Genomic DNA, 19,995 nt, shown 5'->3' on the forward strand with positions numbered 1-19,995 from the left:
GTGTAGGAGTGTTCCTATCTCTCCACATCCACACCAGCATTTGTTGTTTGGGGACTTTCTGATAAAGGCCATTCTCACTGGAGTTAAGTGATATCTCATTGTGGTTTTGATTTGCATTTCCCTGATGATTAGAGATGTTGAACATAGTTTCATATGTTTCTTGGCCATTATTCTGTCCTTTTTTGAGAAGTTTCTGTTCATGTCCTTTGCCCATTTTTTGATAGGGTTGTTTGATTTTTTTCTTGCTGATTTTCCTGAGTTCTAAATAGATTCTAGTAATATCACCTCCGCTCATACTTTGCAAACAAGAAATCTGAATGTGAGGGAGAGTTCTTGAATAAACAAACTTATGCATGTGTATTAAAAAATAAACTGCTTTATGTTTCACATGACTATTAGTCTCATGTACATTCACAGAAACATAGGTACATTTTCATTATTTATTTCCAAAACCATTACTATAGTATTACTGATTTGGAGTGACAAGGTGCTGTTACTTTATCATTCTGAAGGTGTGCCTGTGTTGTTGATATAATCATCATTGTTACAACCATGTGGTACTTATTCACTTAGAAAGCATGCATCAAGTGCCTACTATGTGTCAGGCTTTGCTATAAATTATGGGGACACAGCGATGACCTCGCCAGATCCCGAAGAACTCATAATCTAGTTTGAGAAGAGGGTGGAGAACAAACGTGTAAGCAGATAAATTGCAATTCAGAGTGATTCTCATAGTATTAGAGTTAGCAAGGAAGTGCTGTTGGAGCACTCAATGTTTGCAGCTACTTCTGACCTGAAGAGCTGGGAAAGACTTTAGTAGGAGCATACATTTCACATAGATCTTAAACAATTAGGATTTTTTTGAGGAGATCAGGAGGCATATATTAATATTATAGCTGTGTATTTGAGGTAAGGGATCAGTGTATTTCCAGGCGTCCTCAAACTACGGCCCACGGGCCACATGGGGCCCGCCTAGCTCATTTATCTGGCCCTCGGGTGTTTTTGCCCACCACTGCCTGTCCTGCTTAGCAACCAACTCCTCCCCAGCCCACAGTGCGCACTCTCCAACGGTGCGCACCCCTCCAACTGAGGGACAGTGAACTGGCCCCCTGTATAAAAGTTTGAGGACCCCTGATTTAAACTGTTAATGGAGCCCAAGGAATATAAGGGAGAGACCAGGAAATACGGTCCAGGGAGCCTTCTCTGAAGGCTTGTGTGGGGAGTGACAGAATGAGCTAGGAAGTGTTCCTTAATCTTGTATAATGAAAGCCCAGTAAGGTTTTAGGCGCAGTATGAAGAGAGCTCGTAGGTGCTATTGAGGTGGGTGTGTCCACTCTTGGCTGAGTAATAGAAACCAGTTGTGGGGTGTAGGAAGACCAGACAGGAAGCTATTGCTACGTGTGCAAGGAACTTTCACCCACTATATGTCACCTAAGGATACATCTGGGAAATAAAAGTGTCCCATAGAATGAAATAGTCTCCAACATGGATGGCTGTGTTATTTTGAAAGGCCATTTTATGTGGGAAATCAAGTCTCGATTAGAAGATTGCTTGGGGAACAGAGCGCCAGAAGGAGGACGGCTGTGTAATTCAGCCCTGTCCTCTCATCAGAATCCCTTAATGCGCCTGACTTGAAACTTAGGTACAGGCATGAAGTCTGTCAGCTGAGGTCCCATTGTGCTGCAGAAGCTTAAAAGGGCCCCACCAACATAGGCTCAGCACTCTTCTTTTTAGAGTTCAAGATTGACCGGTCACCTACAAATATCCACGTTCTTTCCTTAACTGAAGGTGTTGAAGTACATGCTACTTACCACTCACACGTAAGTCAGGTAACATTTGAAACAGTGGGAAATGGCCCTGCTGGCAGCCAGACCATGTTTTTTTTTTTTTTTTTTCCTAATGAGCACACGTGATAGTCAATCAAGCTATTCTGTGACTTTTTTTGGAACCAGAGGCAAGGCCACCCTGCAACCGCAAAAAATGCCTAAATATCTCCTTCTTCTGACCAAAGTGAGTAAGTGACTGCTACTTCTGAGACAATGACAAGCCCACCATAGTCCTCCGGCATCTCTCATTAGGATGTTGAAGCTACTGAGTCACCAAATTGTCTCCACTTCTTCATAGCGTCCAATCCACGATGCAGCTCTGCTTTCCTGAGAGAGAACTCGGCCTGTGGAGTAGTCAGCTTGCAGTTCACACTCCCTGGCAAGGGTGTTTTGTAGGGAGGAATGAAGTCTCTGTGGTCACACCAAAAATCTCATCTACAGGAGATGAAAATCTGTAATGAAGGGTCTGTGTGAGGATAATTATTCAGTAAATATTAAATAACTACTGGGAAGCAGGTGAAGGGCTAGTTACTAGGAACACATATACTGCACACACATGCTCACGGCCATAAAACACATGTTTGTATCTTCCAGAAGCTTATGGCCTATGGGACAAACAAATGAAAATAATGGAAGTTATTGTTTCTAGTAACAAATCTCAGAATATCCCCTAGGGTGAGGCTCACTTTTGTTAGACTTTGATACATGAGCTCAAAGGCTGGGCTTGCCAGGCCTGCGTGTTACCTGTGGCTGGAGGCCCTGAGTGGCAGTAAAACGTCTTTGCTTGAAAGAGTGAAAGACAAAGAGCAGAGAGTGAGGTAGGCAGGACCTTGAACTGAATGGGGGAAGAGCCAGAGAGAAGAGAGCTTTCACGTGGCAACACAACCAGAGGGATGGTAGAGAACAGAAATATCTAATGGGGATTTTTTTTTCTGAAGTTTTCTGTCTTTTATTGTGTGCTCTGGACGAAATCTAAAGATGGATGTTGAGTGCGTGGGGGGAGCAAGTTGGCACCCTGCAGAGGGGATCATGTGCAAGGGCCCCGGGGGACATGGGACATTTGAACAGCTGTGGCCTGTGCACTGAAAATGGGGAGCTGGAAGCTTCATTGTAGATAAAATTGAGAGTTATGGGCATGTATGTTAACAGATAGGATCACCCAGGGAAGCTGGTTCTCAGAGGGTGCATGGGAGTTACCTGGAGAGCTTCCAAAGCAGCACCTGGGGTCCACTTCCAGAGTTTCTGATGCAGAATGTTGGAGATGGGGCCCATGAATTAGCATTTCTAACACACCCACTTGTAAATGATTCTTTTACTACTGGTTTGAGGACCACACTGAGAATAGCGTTCACCTAGGAAATAAACAAAAGTGAGAGAAAGAATAGAAATAAAAATGTGACCTGTAGGAAACAGTACAGTAGAGAAAGTTCAGCTAAATTGGTTTGAGTCCAGAAGCTCAGAGCTAAGAGCCATGAAGCCTTAGGCCAATGATTTAAATGCTCTAATAGTCAATGTCTCCATTCGTGAAATAAGGACAATAAATAATAGCACAATTTCGTAGTGTTATTTTAAGGTCAAAAAAGATAGCTAAAGGAATATGCTTAGCAGGTGCTGAGTGTATCTTAGGAGTTAATTTGAAGGCCAGTCCTTAAGTAATCTGGCATTTAAGGATAGATTAGATGAGACCAAGTTGGCAAAAGCCAAACGGCAAGAGGAAAATCAAGCATATGTGATAACGCAGAAGGTAGAGGAAGAAGGTTTTTCACAAAGACAAGAGTGGTTACTAGTGTCAGATGCTTTTGAGAATCTCAGCAAGATGAGGAAAAACAAAGTTTAAAAACTCATTGGATTTAGAGATAGCTGGTGACATTGGAATGGGCCATTTTAGTAAAGTGACGTGGAGAGCAGAGATAGTGTCTATGAAGTATATGGCACAGAGCCTAGCACAAGCCAAGAGCTCCAGTGAGAGTCGCTGCTATTATTACTATTATGGTTGAAAGCAGTTTGTATGAGCATGTGTTTGCCAGCAGGTAGAAGGAAATACATTCTGCAATTCCCAAATAAATGCAATTCCATTGAACAAGCTATGTCCCGTGAAGGTTTAAATAAGCTGGGATAGAGTTTCTAAAAAAGCAAGGTTTCAAATTGGAAGGTGGCAGGTACGTCATGCAACTTTAACAAGGGCCCTTTCTACATTTGCTGTGAGAATTAATGGCTCTGGGATACATCAAGAACTGTCAGTTCTCACAGCAGCCCCGCGACTCAATTGAACTTTTAAATTCCTTGCCCAATACTACCCGTTTCTCCCATGCCAGCAAAGTGAACAATTGTCTGATCTTTGGCAGCGGGGAGAAAGCTATCTTTGCCTCTTGCCAGCTGAGAAATGGTTTGTTTCCGTTTCAAACATCACTGCATTCTTCTTGCAATTTTCTTTTACTATTAAATATTTTATGACTCAGTCTCATGCCAGTGCTCCTTCCTGGGTGTCTGATAAGTGGCAGATTCAACAGGAGATTTTAATATATGGCAGCAGGTTTCATTTACACTTTTCCCACTGGAGAGCCTGCCAGGATCTACAACCATATTTAAATGGCTTCTGGCCTTCAAAGGCATTTTGCTAATTGTAAATGCTTTTAGATTGCATCCTCAGACTCTTAACTTTTCTTATGGAATCTTCATGTCATGAACTCACTGGGGAAAGAAAAAAAAACAACTGCTTACTGCTTAAGGAATCTGACATTTGCAAGCTGGGACTGTGAAGAATTTATTTAGGTCGACATTGTGCCTCATCGTTTTCTTTCCTTAGGTGATGTTCCTCCCATCCAGAATTCCTTTCCTGGTGTCAATTAAGTCATACATATTCAACACCTGGCTCCAATGCCAACACTTTGGGAAACCTTCAGAGATAACTATAGCCTGAATTAAGGTCTCCCTTTCTTTGAATATCTACTGCAATTATTATCTGTAATAGCCAATTTAGCACTCTTGTTCCTGCAACAAAATATGTGTTCCCACAGTGTGCAGCATTGTGCTGATGGCATAGAAACCTCCGTAAGTAATATTCAGGTTCGACTCAGTACTTAAGGGGAAAAACAGTCATCGTTTTAATTCATTAATAAATTAACTTTCATTGCAAAATCTGCAGGGATTTCTGTCTTCCAGCCTTACATTTTCTTCCCATTTTGCCTTTAATGAATTAACCACCACCACCTCTCACTGTGAGTTTAATTACTGTACTGATTACTTACTATGTATGCTACATGATGTGAAAAGAATACAAAACTTAAAAGCAAAGCACTCTCCCTGACCTCCCTGGGGATAGAGACCAAAAACCATTAAAAAAAGAAAGAAAGAAAAAAGAAAACACATTAACCTACGTGTAACAAGTACCAGATGAGTGGTCTGTGTAATTGCACAGCCCGCCTGGTCCCAAGTGGTGGGACACTCTTCCTCAGGTCAGGAGCAGTAGTTTCTCAAGCTGAGCCCTTGACCTTTGTCACCGTGCTTGATGGCCTTTGGCACCATTTCTGTTCATCTTAAGGCTAACATTTCTTTACCATTCATACCCCTCTCTTTTAGAAAGTCCTTTCCCATTTTTTGTTGTGTGTTATTTTCTCCTCCCTTACCCCTCTGTGCTATGGAGTTGATTTTTACCTTCACTTATAAAATTCTACACCCTTCACCTAAATTGTTTTGGAGCTCTTCTCATGTCCTAACTTCTAAACATTTATTTATTTCCCAGGTTTTTTGTTTTAATAGAGGTTTTCATTTATGATAATACTTTTCAAAATGAAACCAAGGTTGTTAGGGCTGTAAATTGTATAGTTTGACATTAAATCTTATTCATGATATCTCATTCTCACAAATGCCCCATGTTTTCCCTTTAGAACGGAATAGTCTGCTGGATACATTAAACCATGCTGTATCACCTTAGGGCACAGAAAGAAAATACAGAATTTCACCTTACATTTGATACTTGTTTTTTACTTATGTTCTATTTTATATGTTTTGTAATATATCTTATATGTTAAAAATTAAACACATATGTAGGTATGTATACATACATGCATTTGTAAGCAGACACACAAATATTAGAGAGTGTCTTTCAAAATTATTACTATTTCTTTGTTAGGCTACGTTTGGTTGTGAGTAATAGAACAGTGGCTTAGACACATTGTGCTCATTATTTATTTAGGAAAAGTCTAGGTAGGGTTACCTAGACTTTTCCTTAAAAAAAAAAAAGAGAGAGACTTAGAGTTAGTATAGTAACCTAGTGATTTCATTAAGGATCTGGAATTTTTCTATCTTTCCATCCACATCTTGGCATGATGACTTTCAAGAGTAAAGTTTCACTTCATGATGAATTTAACTTAACCTTGCCCAATACCTCTGTGAATTTAGGTGAGTAGTATTATATGGAGACTATACAGTCAAATGCATAGATAAATTATGAGATTTCAAATTTATAGATAATTGTATTAATAGTTTATTTACTTATATCATGTTCAAAAACAATATTCTATTACCATTTATTATATTGTTATTTAAAAGATTGAATAATAATGTTTTCTCTGAATCCAGTCAAGTCATTGTGAGGGATATGTATATATCTTTTAAATTAATTTTGGGATTCTCTAAGCTGTGGTAATAGGAAGCCTGAGTACATGTTAAGCCTGATATCTCTGAGCTCTCCCACCCCAGACTTTTGAAGAGCCATTTACTTGGGTCTCTGATCCTCTGTAATGTGTTCATAGATGATAACAAAAGGGGGAAATCAGTTGGTAGAATGGGGCGGTAAGCACTAGAGACAGCAGTTGTCGGATGGAAATTAATTGATTGTAATTGCTTTGCCATTGTATTGCACTTGAAGTCTGTAGCTTGTTAAAACCGCTGATGATAAAATAAGGATCTCACTTTTTACGATGTAGGCTATGTTAGTGAAAAGCTGTTCTTAGAAGAATGATCAGTGAATATCAATAAATGGATAATAACAAATTAAAGGCAAAGCTAACTAACTGATCATGAATTAATACACTTCCACAGTCAGAGTAGCAGTCAACTGTGCAGTGTTTCATATTGAATTTTTTGCTAAGAGCTCTTGAATTTTAAATATTTCCCATAGAAAGAGAGATTGCTTCTGTGAGACTGTTTATCACATACTGTCTTGAATATCAGATCTTCACTGTAGAGAAGATCTTCTGGAAAACAGAAAATGTGTCTGTTTTGCGGAGCCTTTATTTTATGCCAAACAATTAACAGGCAGATACTTTGAAATGTAAAAACATAAGTTTACATTGTAATACCAAGAAAAAGGACACCAAAAGTATTATTTTTAAATGCTGACAGTGTATGAGTAATATATGAGTGAGGGTCTCTGTAAATCTCAAAACAAGTATCTTAAAATTGTAGCACCGATGTGAAATTATATTTAACTTTTTGCTATAAGAGTTACATTAACTTCTTTAAGATTGTGATGAGGTCTTTAATAATTACTTCTTTCATCCATAGCATTGGAACTGTTGGTGATGTCAGAGAGATCAGGTTTATCAGAGTTAGTTTTATGAGCACCAATTTTCATTGAAACCCAACCCCTGCCTTCAAGGAACTCACAAACTAAAGGCACAGATAATACTGTGAAGAAAGGAGTACTTGCAGTGCTGAGTGCAGTGATGTGAGTGATAGAGGCACAATAGGGGCCCAAGAGGAAGATCATCGAAGTTCTGGAGGACCACTAGTGCCATCCAGCAAAGAAAAGGGTGTAGGAGAAGGGTAGTCTGAAAAGGAGTGACATGACAGCACTTGGATTTGAGGAGAAGTAGATTATTAGTTGAAAATTAAGTTGTGTAACGTTTTAGGCTACAAGAAGAAGAGATTAGACAGGCAAAAGCACAGATGCCACATGCTCTTGTAGGCCCAACTAAGGATGTGGAAGTTATTCCCGTAGCAGAGCCCATTGAGGAATTTTAGATGTGGGAGAGACATGAGTGAGTTTCCTTTTAGTGTGGTCATTCTTCTATCAGTTGGGATGATGAGCAGGAAAGAAGCTCATTGTGACCTACAGTTACTGTCTTAGTTCATTTTCTGTTGCTTTAACTGAATCCTGAGTCTGAGTGATTTATTTTTAAAAAATGTTTCTTAGAATCCTGCAGGCTGAGGAGTCCATGGTTGAGGGGCTGCATATGCTGAGGGCCTTATTGATGGTGGGGACTCTTTGCAAAGTTACTGTAGGGCATCACATGGCAAGGGGGCAAGTGTATGTCAGCTCAGGTACCTCTTCCTCTTCTTAAACAGTAAACAGTCCCATGACCTTGATGACCTTAAGTAACCCTAATTGCCTCCCTGAGGCCCCAGTTTCAAATACCATCCGCATATGAATCTGAAGATTGAGTTTCCAACACATGAAATTTGGGGGACACATTCAAACTACAGCAGTTAATTAGTAAGCTGGTATGAGATGCCATGCAGTTGAACACTATTATTAATCTAGATATATGAAAAGGAAATTAAAAGAGCATAAATGTTGAATAATTTTTTTAATCTTTCAATTTTTAAATATATTTTTTTTCTTGAATGGGGTAGTATAATTGGTGCTAATACTTTAGTTGCCTGAAACTCTGCCACTAGGACGATGTCTATGTGTGGTGACAGAGTCTGTTTCCTGTAGATAGCACATATTTATGGTTAGTTTCATATTTGCGAAGCAGATATGCATGTATGGCTTCATTTAAAGATCCAAGTTAATTATGATTTTAAAAATACATGTTTAAGATAATGCCAAAAAAATGACGATAATTTGTCCTGTTAAATATTTACCAGGAACATTCATTCCTCACATTTGAAAATCTGTTTCAGAATTTGGAGCATTTGCATTTTAATTACATACTAAAAAGGAGAAAGTGAAAGAATAATTGGCTTAACTATTAGCCAATTATAGCTGCAACTACAAAAAAGAAAAAGCCAAACTGACACGGTTTCCACGGAACAGTCACAATATACATGGATCAGATGTTTGGTGTCATTTGGCAACAATAAAGGGAAGGGAATGTTGTTCCAATCCTTCAGACATGTTTTTTAAAAGTGAAATTAATGACAGCAGATTTGGGGTGTTTGACTCAGGATCATGCAGCGTTTACTGTTCATGTGTCCTTAAACAGCACTTGTCTAGAGTGACTCCAGTTGTTAAAATCTGCTGGGGAAATAAGACACCTGAACTCGAAGGGTTTTAACCAGATGCCTTTGGCCTGTACCATTCGGGACGGGTCCTGGCTGGAGTCCCCGAGGTCAGAGCCCGTGAGCAGGCCTGGATGCACGGATCGGGGTGGTGACAGCAGTGGCTGGTGTCAGAACGCACCGCTGACAGCGTTTCCCTCTTGTGCTTTCCCTCACAGATACGACGACATATTCCACGGAACGGTCCGAGCACTTCAAACCCTGCCGAGACAAGGACCTTGCATACTGTCTCAACGATGGCGAGTGCTTCGTGATCGAAACCCTGACCGGATCCCACAAGCACTGTCGGTAAGCCACTGAGCCACCCGCGGGCCGGGCAAGCCTGGCAGCTCGGGGACCGTGGAGGGCTGCGGCCACCTTGGGGACGGGCCACCTTGGGGACGCGCCACCTGCTCTCCCGCCCGTCGTCCTAGCAGAATCCAGAGTCTTAACATGCAAAGGGGCAAGGCTGGTATCTCTTTAACATTTGAGGACGGTAACACGGAAATAAAACAGATGAGGTTTAAGTTCTATCAGACCAAGTAAAGGAAGATTTATTTTTATAGCTGTTAATTTAATGGAACTAATTACTTACAATCTTTAGAACCCTGTATTTATGGCATGGGACTTAGGCACCTGTACTGGCACTTAGAAATAATCCGTTCTTGAGAACCTGCAGACGGGCAGTAGAAGCAAGCTGCTCATAGAAGATCTAGAGTCTCAGTGTTATTGTGAACCAAACCCAAGAGACTGTAACTGTGTCCAGAGAAAACTGCATTTTATTTTGATTCTGTCTTCCTTTATTAATTTCGATACTTTTCTTTAACACCTCTGATGATGAAACACTCTCCGGCAAGGTGTTGTAAATGAAATCCTAGCCCTGTTGTAGTCTAGGTAGAGAACTACTTGGAGAAAATTCCCAGTAGAGATCAGAGAGGTGTTTAATTGATTTTTAGAGGCATACGTTTATATAACTGCTAAAAAGAAATACAAGTGGAGATAAATAGTGTGCTTGTAGACACTGCAGCTTTAAAACTCAATGGAAGAATCAAATTAGCATCCAAAAAATATTTCCCATCAAGCTTTTATTTCCAGCACTACCATGGTAATTTGTTTTTCCTTGCAATTGTATATGCTTCAGTGATCATATATATCCACATCCCTTTCCTTCTCTTTATTTACTCTTCTCACATGACACAGTTATTAAATTAATTATTCTGAATCGTGAAGCATGGAAAATTATGACTTTTTTCTCTCTATTGCTATTATAAAACTTTATTTCTATGTTGTTTTATTAAGATGATGCAGAGAAATGCATCTTATAGTTATGAACTTAGAACATGACAGCAAATCCTTCCTGGCTCCAAGAGCCAGCTTCTGTCCATGGGGGGATGTGTTGCCACAGTGGGCAACGGCGCAGGCTGGGAAGAACTGAAAAATGATGGCAGTAGGTCTCTGTAAAAGGTACCATGTGTTCTTTGTCAGGGCAAACACAAATGCGACCTTTCTTCACCTTTGACATGTGGCGTTCGTGTGACTTTAGCAGTATCGTTACATTTACCCCCCGTTAACAAAACTTGAACCCTATTCCTTTCCTCTGCAAATCTGGGTTGGGGAGAAAGGGAAGTGGAGGTTGTTCCTCCTCACACTTGCTGCTGTCCTTGTGTTCATTATGTTTGCAAGGGCACAGGGACAGGCACACAGGTGACTTTAAGACCTCAAGGGAAAGTCCAGGAATGAGCTACCCCTTCAAAGCATGATGTGCATCCAAGCTCTTTTAGACCAACCACGTGTTAAAGGCAGCTTAGCTGATCTAATGGCATCATCATGTGGCGGTGAGCAGCAACGTGTTGAATAAAGTTTGAATTCCTAATCGACCGAAGAAAGGATCAATCAGAAGTATCGGCTAAAGCAGTGACTTTCTTGGACGGTGTTTTAACCCAAAGAAGAAACAGACCAGGCCCCACTCCATTGCAGGCTGAGAAGAGTCATCTTTTCCAAAACTTGGAATATCAAACAAAATAATTTGTTTTGTTTTTCAACGTGTGGTGTTGAGAAAGACATGTGGTCTTTTTAGTTCATGGATGTATTGATTTTCTAAGGCTGCTGTGACAAAGTACTAGAGTTTGATTGGCTAACCAATAGAAATTTAGGACCTCACAGTTCTGCAGGTCAGAAGGCTAGTAAGACCAAGGAGTCATCAAGACGGGAACCTCCTGAGGCCCCTCTTGGCTTGTAGATGGCCAAGGAGATGTGTTTCTCTGTTTCTTCATGTTTCCTCTGTGGATGTCTGTGTCCAAATTTCTTCTTGCAAGAACACCATTCATAGTGGATCAGAACACACCCTAATGACCTTACTTTAACAAAATTACTATGTAAAGAACTTTCTCCAAATTTGGTCATATTCTGAGGTACTAGACATTAATACTTCAACATAGGGTATGTTTCTTGAGACACAATTCAGTCTGTACTTCAGTCTGAGACTAAAGTCCAGAAAAAAATCCTTTGCTTTTTTGCATATGTACGTACATGTCCAATTTTTTAAACACATATGAGCAGACATATATATATATATATACACACACACATATATATACATGCATATATATATATGTATAACATATGGTTTAACTGGGATGATGTTCATATATAATAACTTGGATTTCTGTCCTCATATTTCTTACATATTTCAGTACAGACAGCCTGTTATTTAACATAGACTCACAACATAGCTAATCATGACAAAAGACCAGCCTAAGACAAAATTGGAACTCGAGTAGGTTAATAGATGCCTATAAATTTCCTACTAGTGTGTATGAATAAATCACACATCACATGTGCTGGCTATTCATCTCCCAGGCTTTGCTGTGAATAAAAGGCTTACATTTGTTCCTGCATCAGCCACTTCTAAAAATTCCAATGTAGTTATTAATAATGTGCCATTTTGTACAGCACTCTATTTAAGTAGTATGTTACATTCATTCTTTTCCCATTCAACAAATGTATATTGAGTACCTCCTACCACCAAGATACTGTTGAATAAATACATACAGAAATGAATTTAAGAATTAAATGGTACAGCACTTGGTAATGTGTTTGGAATAAGTGAAATACTTCATTGTTAGGAAATAATGAAAAAAAAGCACAGTACTTCAGAGTGACTGGCATGCTACCTGGGGTATCTTTATGACATATTAGTTACTGGATTTTGTTTCAAGTGAAATAAGACACCATTTGGTAGATTGGAGCAGCACTATAAAGAAAGGCTGGTATATGAATCTAGTTCATTAAATAGCTTATTTTTTACATGTCTCAAAAGATTGGGCATCCAAATCTGGAATAAATTAAGATTATATTTTCTTGATTTTTTTTAACTGTAATCCTATGATAAACTGCATCAAATATTTTTCTATGTCATGAAAATGGACCATGATCTGACATATTTCTGTTTCCTTGTCAAGGAAGAATAGTAACAAAACTATCAAACCACTCATGATAAAGCACGTGAAAGTGCATACTCAAGAATAAGACAGTGTTAATCTCAGCAAAAGGTGAGGTGAAGGGGTAGGGGATCATTTTTTTCCCCTTTGTAATTTTATTATTGTTTTATGTATCTTAAAAACTTTTTTAAGAAACATTTTTAGTATTAATAATTAGAAATTATAAAGCACATTAAAATGAAAATTTTAAAAGAATACCAAGGCCCTGATAATTACTTGAAAGAGAGATTTAAAAGAACAATAAATAAGTAAACGATGAAAATTGATTTTTCTGAAGTTAAGATATATTTTAAAGTCACAGATCATCCACAGGCTAATTAGTGAAAACAGACCCTGGTAGACAGTGGGGCTGAGTAGAGAACACGAGAACATGGGTTCATGAATCAGAGGAAAAATGAGGCCCTGATGGTTCAATAAATGGTTGACTATCAGGTAAACAAAATCAATAGTGTATTTTTACCTTTATTTGTACCCTCCAAAAGTTGTTCTCAATTAATTTAAAAGTTATTGTAATAAATAAATAAATAAGGAAAGCAAGAAGTAAAATCATGTATTTATTTATATTAGCAATGGAAAGGAACTTGTGAGCCCTCCCCCCCCCAAAAAAAAAAGCAATGGAAGGGAAAAAATAGCTTTGACACGTCATTGTTTTTTGATCTGAATGTCATAAATGAGAAACAAAATCAAAAGACAAACTATGAAGAAATTGAATAGCAAATACGGTAAAGAATTAATATCCTGAAGTCACAGAGGTCAAAAAGTATGTGGCTGAAATAACATCTCAGTAGGGAACTAGGGGAAAGGAAGGAAGTATTCTTCCTAAAGAGGAATGCAGACGACCAAGGACTTGAAAGGCACCAGCCCTCACAAAGAAATGCAAATTAGGCATTTAGTTGTTTTGTGTGTGTGTGTGTGTGATTTTTTGCCTATCACATATTTAATGCTTTTTAAAAGTGAATGTGCAGTTTTATAGGGGTGCAGTGAAAGCATATAGTTGCATATAGTATTTGAGGGAATACACTTTGTTAAACAATTTCCGTAGGTAGTGTTTCAGTGTATTTCCAAAGCCTTATGTTATTTGTAAGAATCCTGCCTGCAGAAAGGTATGTGAAGATTTTTTGAAGAGATACTTAGCACAGGTTTATTTGTAATAGCAAAAAAAGGTCTGAATTTAAATGTCTATATAAATTAGAATATATCTTTACATGGGGTGGATTTTCAAAATGTTTTAAGGACTTGAAAATACTCATTATATCATGTTATGTTTGAAAATCAAGATGTAAAATTCTCAAGTTAAACATACAATAGGATCCTAATTCAGAGAAGGAACTAAATAAAAAGGCTACATAGTATTTACAACTATTATATTTTCTTCTTTCAACCTTACGAATTTTCTGAGATTGCTCCATTACACATATTTATGTAACACCATTTATGTAACACCATTACATTTATGTAACACCAGGTTAAGATATTTGACTCCTGCTTCTGGTCTTTCCATTAAGAAATATAGATAGTGTCTCTGTCTCTGTTAAATTAAGGCCATTATTAGTCTCTATTATTAGGCTGATAAGAGAACTTTCAATTAAGCGCTTCCAGATTAAACACTACCAATGTGTCTGCTCCTTCTTTTATTAATAATTCATTTGTACTTTATCCCTTTCCATATTGAAGTCATGTTTTGAAAACTTAAAAAGAAATGTGTTAAATAATAGGTATATACATCCTACAGAAATGAAGCTAGATAGAGAAAGAAAGCAGGTCACTAGAAACTCCTTGAATGGAAATATTCTGAATAAAAGAAGGATATTCTATGATCTATTTATTTTCATACCATTTCTGGAAAGTTTAAGAACTTGGGAAGTGGTGCTATCTATAGCATATTTCACCAGAGTGAAACAGGTAACCATTGTCACTGAAAAGATTGGTAGACATTTGAATGGCCCAAATGTATTTTAAGGCCAAATTCAAGTTAAAAGGATGTGTCTCTTCTGAATTGAAGCTCATTAAATGTTTCACCAGTCTTTCTTCAAAAATGGATTTTCAAAACTTTGGAAAGGATAGCATTTGAGCTGAGTTTGACCTGTAGTGATCATTTTGGAAATCTATCAAGCAATTCACTTGAAGATGCTCGAATCATTTGAAATATGGAACTGCTAGAAAAAGAGTAAAGCAATCCGGTAGCAACCCTTGCCCGGGGTGATGCTTCTGTAAAGGGGCTGATGGATGGTGTAGCAGTCTGGGTGACAGGCTGATGGGAACTGGGGAGAGGGGACAGCAATTGAAAGGGGGAGGGGAGCCCCGCAAGGAGTTGCCTCTCCTTACTATGTCTTACTCTCCCCATGAGTAGGTTTTGAAATCAAAGCTTCCATTTTTAAGAGAATTGATTGGGCACAGTGTAACGACATCTCTATGATATAATATATAAAATTACAGGGCCATCCTGGCTAGTGCTTTGCTCTGTCACTTTGGAGGTCCATTAACTCTTCCACCCACCGAGGGTCCTCTTTATCAAATGGTTCTCCAGTAAGTGCTCTGAGAGCAGCAGCTAATGATTCCCTGTGGTTGAAGCAAGTCGGAATGAAAATGGGGTTTTGGCACACATCCCTGAACTCCATTGACAGGAGGAATGAAGGCTGAGGTGTCTATAAATCAGGCCTAGCTGCAGACTCCCTGCAGAATGGCGTTCATAACAAGGTTAGGAGGCTTAGAAGAATTTTCAAGTTCATCAAAGAAAAATATTCAGGAGAATGTTTGTCACAGCCCAGGCATAATTTAAGTAATTTGCAATAGCCATGTTTATAATAGGTGATCTACTGATTGCTCTTGACAAGAAGAAATAAGCCAAGTTATAATGATTCTTCTCCTCTGTAGATGTAGGTTGTCAAGATGGTCTCATTAACGCAGAGGGCAAACAAACACACACCACCACCACAATGAACGTAATTTTGTAATTTTGTAATTCTGTGACGTTTTTGCATACATTTACTTCCTCTAGTTTAACCTCTTTGTATTACAGCCCAGCTGGTTTGCTTGAAGGCTTATTTAAATATCATGCCACAAACCAGAAAAGCCCACTTTATAAAGAGTAAATAACATATCATTTAGTTATTGGTCAAAATTGTTACCTTATTTTAATGTTTTCTAGCATGATTTGAAATGGTGTTTCCTGAGGAGGTCATTATGATTTTGGTTTGTTGTTCTATCTATGAATTGACATCAATTTGTTAGTTTTTTTTTTTTTTAATACCTTTCCTGTTTTAAGTTGGGATAGGTACAGGAGGCAAATGTGGGTGTTCAAAGCTGAGAGACCCGAATTAAAAGGTTTTCTCAGCCTTCTGTTGGCAGTGTGATTTTTTTGCAAGTCATTTCACCAGAACCTTCAGTTCTTTATTAAAAAAAAAAAAAAGTGATTAATACCTGCTCCAAAAGGTTGATGCCGGATTGAAAGCAACAACATATAGATAACTACAGAGGCACAATAGGGACTTTGTATATATGAGATAGTTTGTTCCTCTTCCTCCCTATGATCATACTGAAGCCAAGCAAAAAGCATGTTCAGCATGTTCATAGGAACACTGTGAAAGAAATTGAATGGGTAACATCTGCCTTATTTAATTAAGAGGAGACTTAGATTTAATAGTGGGGAGGGGACATGCCAATGAATTCCTGTGTACCGGGTATTTTGAGGACTCAGGCTTCCTACTGCTAATTTTGATACTTTGACAAATTAGCAATTGTCTATTATTTCTTCCATTCAGCAACCACTTCTTTTTTTTTTTTTTTTTTTTGAGACAGAGTCTTGCTTTGTTGCCTAGGCTAGAGTGAGTGCCGTGGCGTCAGCCTAGCTCACAGCAACCTCAAACTCCTGGGCTCAAGCGATCCTTCTGTCTCAGCCTCCCAAGTAGCTGGGACTACAGGCATGCGCCACCATGCCCGGCTAATTTTTTCTATATATATTAGTTGGCCAATTAGTTTCTTTCTATTTATAGTAGAGACGAGGTCTCGCTCTTGCTCAGGCTGGTTTCGAACTCCCGACCTCGAGCGATCCGCCCGCCTCGGCCTCCCAGAGAGCTAGGATTACAGGCGTGAGCCACCGCGCCCGGCCAGCAACCACTTCTTGATTTTCCCAGATTTTCTTCTCACTGAACTATGTAGCTTTAAGAGGAAAAAATGTTTTTCCTTTCCTACTTAATGTAACTTGCCATAATTCTATCATTAACACAAAATGGATGTTGACTTTGTAATTCATTTGTAAAAAAAAATGGCCTGTTGACTTTTTTTTCTTTTTTGACAGAAAAGAAAAATATACTTCAGTGCAAAAATATACACATTGAGAAATATTTATTTCATTTGTGGAACATATCTGATTCAAGATAATGGACAGTTTACTTTTTTATTCATTCTTTCCCAAAATAGTTTCCCCAAAGTTTGGCTATTTCTATACTTAAGTGTTTCAAATACATAGGCACTAAAATACTTAATGACACAAAATAATCTGATTTATGACCACCTGCAGAAAATAATAAAATATTTTTAAACGCAGTATATATTAACATCAAATATCAAACACATTATGATAAACAAGGCATGTTTGACTTCAACTAGGCAATGTCAGATTGATGGCAGTTAGTACATTGCTTTGGATAAGTAGCATTTAGCTGTTTTGCCTGGTAAGGTTTAAAACAAGGCTTGGTTTGGTATAAGTATCCAGTCTCATATAACATGCATACACACATGTGCACACGGCTATGATGATTTATTTACCATCTGTAAAATGGGTATAATGATGGCTGCCCTTCCTTGCAGTGTCATTGGAACATAACATTTGTGAATGTCATTTGGAAAGTGTAAAATGCCATCTAAATGCAAAGCATTGTAACTCTGCAATGCCTAAAATGACCTAACTAATTTTTGGTTTGTCTCTTACCCCTTATAATGACATTGCTAGTAATTACAACACCTTGAAAATGACGGGAATATTTTTACAGCCAGCAGATCTCAGAATCTATATATCACTTATGACTTTATCAAACTTTTCTTGTACCAATCTGTTTATTTCAAGAAGATCTCACTATGTAACAAAGTCTTTAGAAGATTTCTTAATTTGAAAATAATAATAATTTTTAAAAATATTTTTATTTCCTTTCAGATCAGTTTAAAAAATGCTAGATCTTTTTATCTTCTGGTTTTCCTTATTTTTATTTTTATTTTATTTTTATTTCAGCATGTTACAGGGATACAAATGTTTAGGTTACATATATTTTTTTTGCCCCACCCGAGCCAGAGCTTCAAGCGTGTCCATCCCTCAGATGGTGTGCACAGCACCCATTAGATGTGTATATACCCATTCTCTCCTCCCCCCTCCCATCTGTCTGACACCTGATAAATGTTATTACTCTATATACATTTAAGTGTTGATAAGGTAATACCGATTTGATTGTGAGTACATGTGGTCCTTATTTTTCCGTTCTTGTGATACTTCACTTAGTAGAATGGGCTCCAGTTCTGTCCCAGATAATACAAGAGGTGCTAGATCACTATTGGTTTTTGTGGCTAGGTAGAACTCCGTGGTATACATATACCACATTTTATTATTCCACTCATATATTGATGGACATTTGGGTTGTTTCCACATCTTTGCAATTGTGAATTCTGCTGCTATAAACATTCTAGTGCAGATGTCTTTTTTATAGAATGTCCTTTGTTCTTTTGGGTAGATGCCCAGTAATGGGATTGCTGGATCAAATGGTAGTTCTACTTGTAGCTCTTTGTGGTATCTCCATATTACTTTCCACAGAGGTTGTACTAGTTTACAGTCCCATGCTTTTCCTACTGATTCCTCTTTGGAATGGCTGGTTGGATTCAGTGCTCCCCCACTAATTAGCAAACTGACAAATTAGTATGCATATTTTCTGTGACTCTATTTTTTTTGTTAAGTGGGAAAAAAATTGCTACTTTACAAGATCATCGTGAGTATTGATATAAGTAAAGTACAAGTGTCTGGTCTAGAGTAAAGACAGTGAATGCAGAGCAAGTGAAATCCAATACAGTGAGCTGCATGTTTTGTTATTTTACCTGTGCAGCCTTGTTTATGGACCAGTGGACTTATGCCAGGGCTTCTTGATGCGTACCTAGAGTCTCCCAGCACAGGGAGCCTTGTTCATGGAGTTCAGCTTAGATCCACTGATGGGAATTAAAGAAAACTGGCACAGATAAATTATTGAAAATCATGGTAATACCAGATCATGCACAATTGTGAACACTTTTTAGAATCAAAGGTCATTGTAGTTATTCAGGCAGTGAACTTAAGAGAAAGGCAGAAACAGTAGGCCTCCTTTTGTTAAGGGATGGCTCCCTTTTGTTAGTTTCTGAAGATAACAATGTGGAGATAACCCTCCTCCCTGTTCAGGCCATTCTTGTCTGCAGACCCTTCAGATGCATTCCCCCCAACTCCCCTAGGATCTGCCTCTCTGCTTCCTGCCTGCTTCCTTCCTGGTGTGTTCCCAGTCCTGCTAGGGCTGGGGCAGTTGGGAAGCTCCCTCCTGGGCAGAGACAGAGTCATGCAAAGGCATATGCCCATGTAAAATAATACAGCTTCAGTGAATTATGGATTATTTTACCAAATTTATTTAAAAAATTAAGAACATATCCATAAATTTTATTTTAGCTAGAGATGATTTATTACTACAGATGTGCACATTAACTATGACACCACAGGCCCTGCCATGCAAGCTCTTTGGGCAACTATTCCAATAAAACCTTCTAAAAAGAGGGCAAAGATGGCCCAGATGCTCTGTGGAATTTCCTAGAGCAGTGAAGAAATTTGCAGTGTTCTGTGGTCTGCCCATTCCTTGTGCTATGGAAAGGACTCTTGCTCCAGTCTAAGTGTCACAGCATTGGGCAGCATTTCTAGGTTCCTTCCAATTCACTTTGGTCTAAGATTCCATTACAAAAAAACACATAAAAGATGATTTAAGGACCAAATTGCAGTTTTCTATGCATATATCAAAATGTCAGTTTTGTATACAAGATTAAGTAATCTGACAGCAGGGTTTACCTGCTTAGCCTCTCCATTAACTCCTCTCCCTTATTATCCCCGTGGTTCAGGAATCCTAAAATCCCAAATGCTTGAAAATAAGACACTTAAGCTCTGGCTATCTTTAAGATTCTCTCCCCACCTCCCCACCCCCACCGTGTGTGTGTGTGTGTGTGTGTGTGTGTGTTTTAGTTCCCCAACATATTATAATCTGTGTGACCATATATATTATCTAAACCCCAAAACTTTTCAGATATAATGGGAAATTGTAATAATTACTTCTGTAAAATAAGCATGAATCAATAATGTCCTGTGTTAATTAGAACATATGGTTGCCCTAATTATAAATCAGATGCAATTCAAATTTGTAGAAAGCAGGGCCACCATATGCTATGTGTGTCTTTCTTAATATAAATTTCAC

The 19,995-nt window shown here is 38.4% G+C and overlaps 1 protein-coding gene across 7 annotated transcripts in view; it reads left to right on the forward strand.

Annotated features, from left to right (window-relative positions):
• Positions 1-19,995, forward strand: part of NRG3 (neuregulin 3) — a 1,059,991-nt gene that overhangs the window by 431,206 nt on the left and 608,790 nt on the right. For all 7 annotated transcript variants that reach the window (XM_012764721.3, XM_012764724.3, XM_076010185.1 and 4 more), the window contains exon 2: positions 9,215-9,344. In XM_012764721.3, the coding sequence (XP_012620175.1) occupies positions 9,215-9,344 (130 nt within the window). The remainder of the gene's footprint in view (positions 1-9,214; positions 9,345-19,995) is intronic.

This window comes from Microcebus murinus, chromosome 14 (assembly GCF_040939455.1).
Source record: "Microcebus murinus isolate Inina chromosome 14, M.murinus_Inina_mat1.0, whole genome shotgun sequence".
Classification (NCBI taxonomy): Eukaryota; Metazoa; Chordata; class Mammalia; order Primates; family Cheirogaleidae; genus Microcebus; species Microcebus murinus.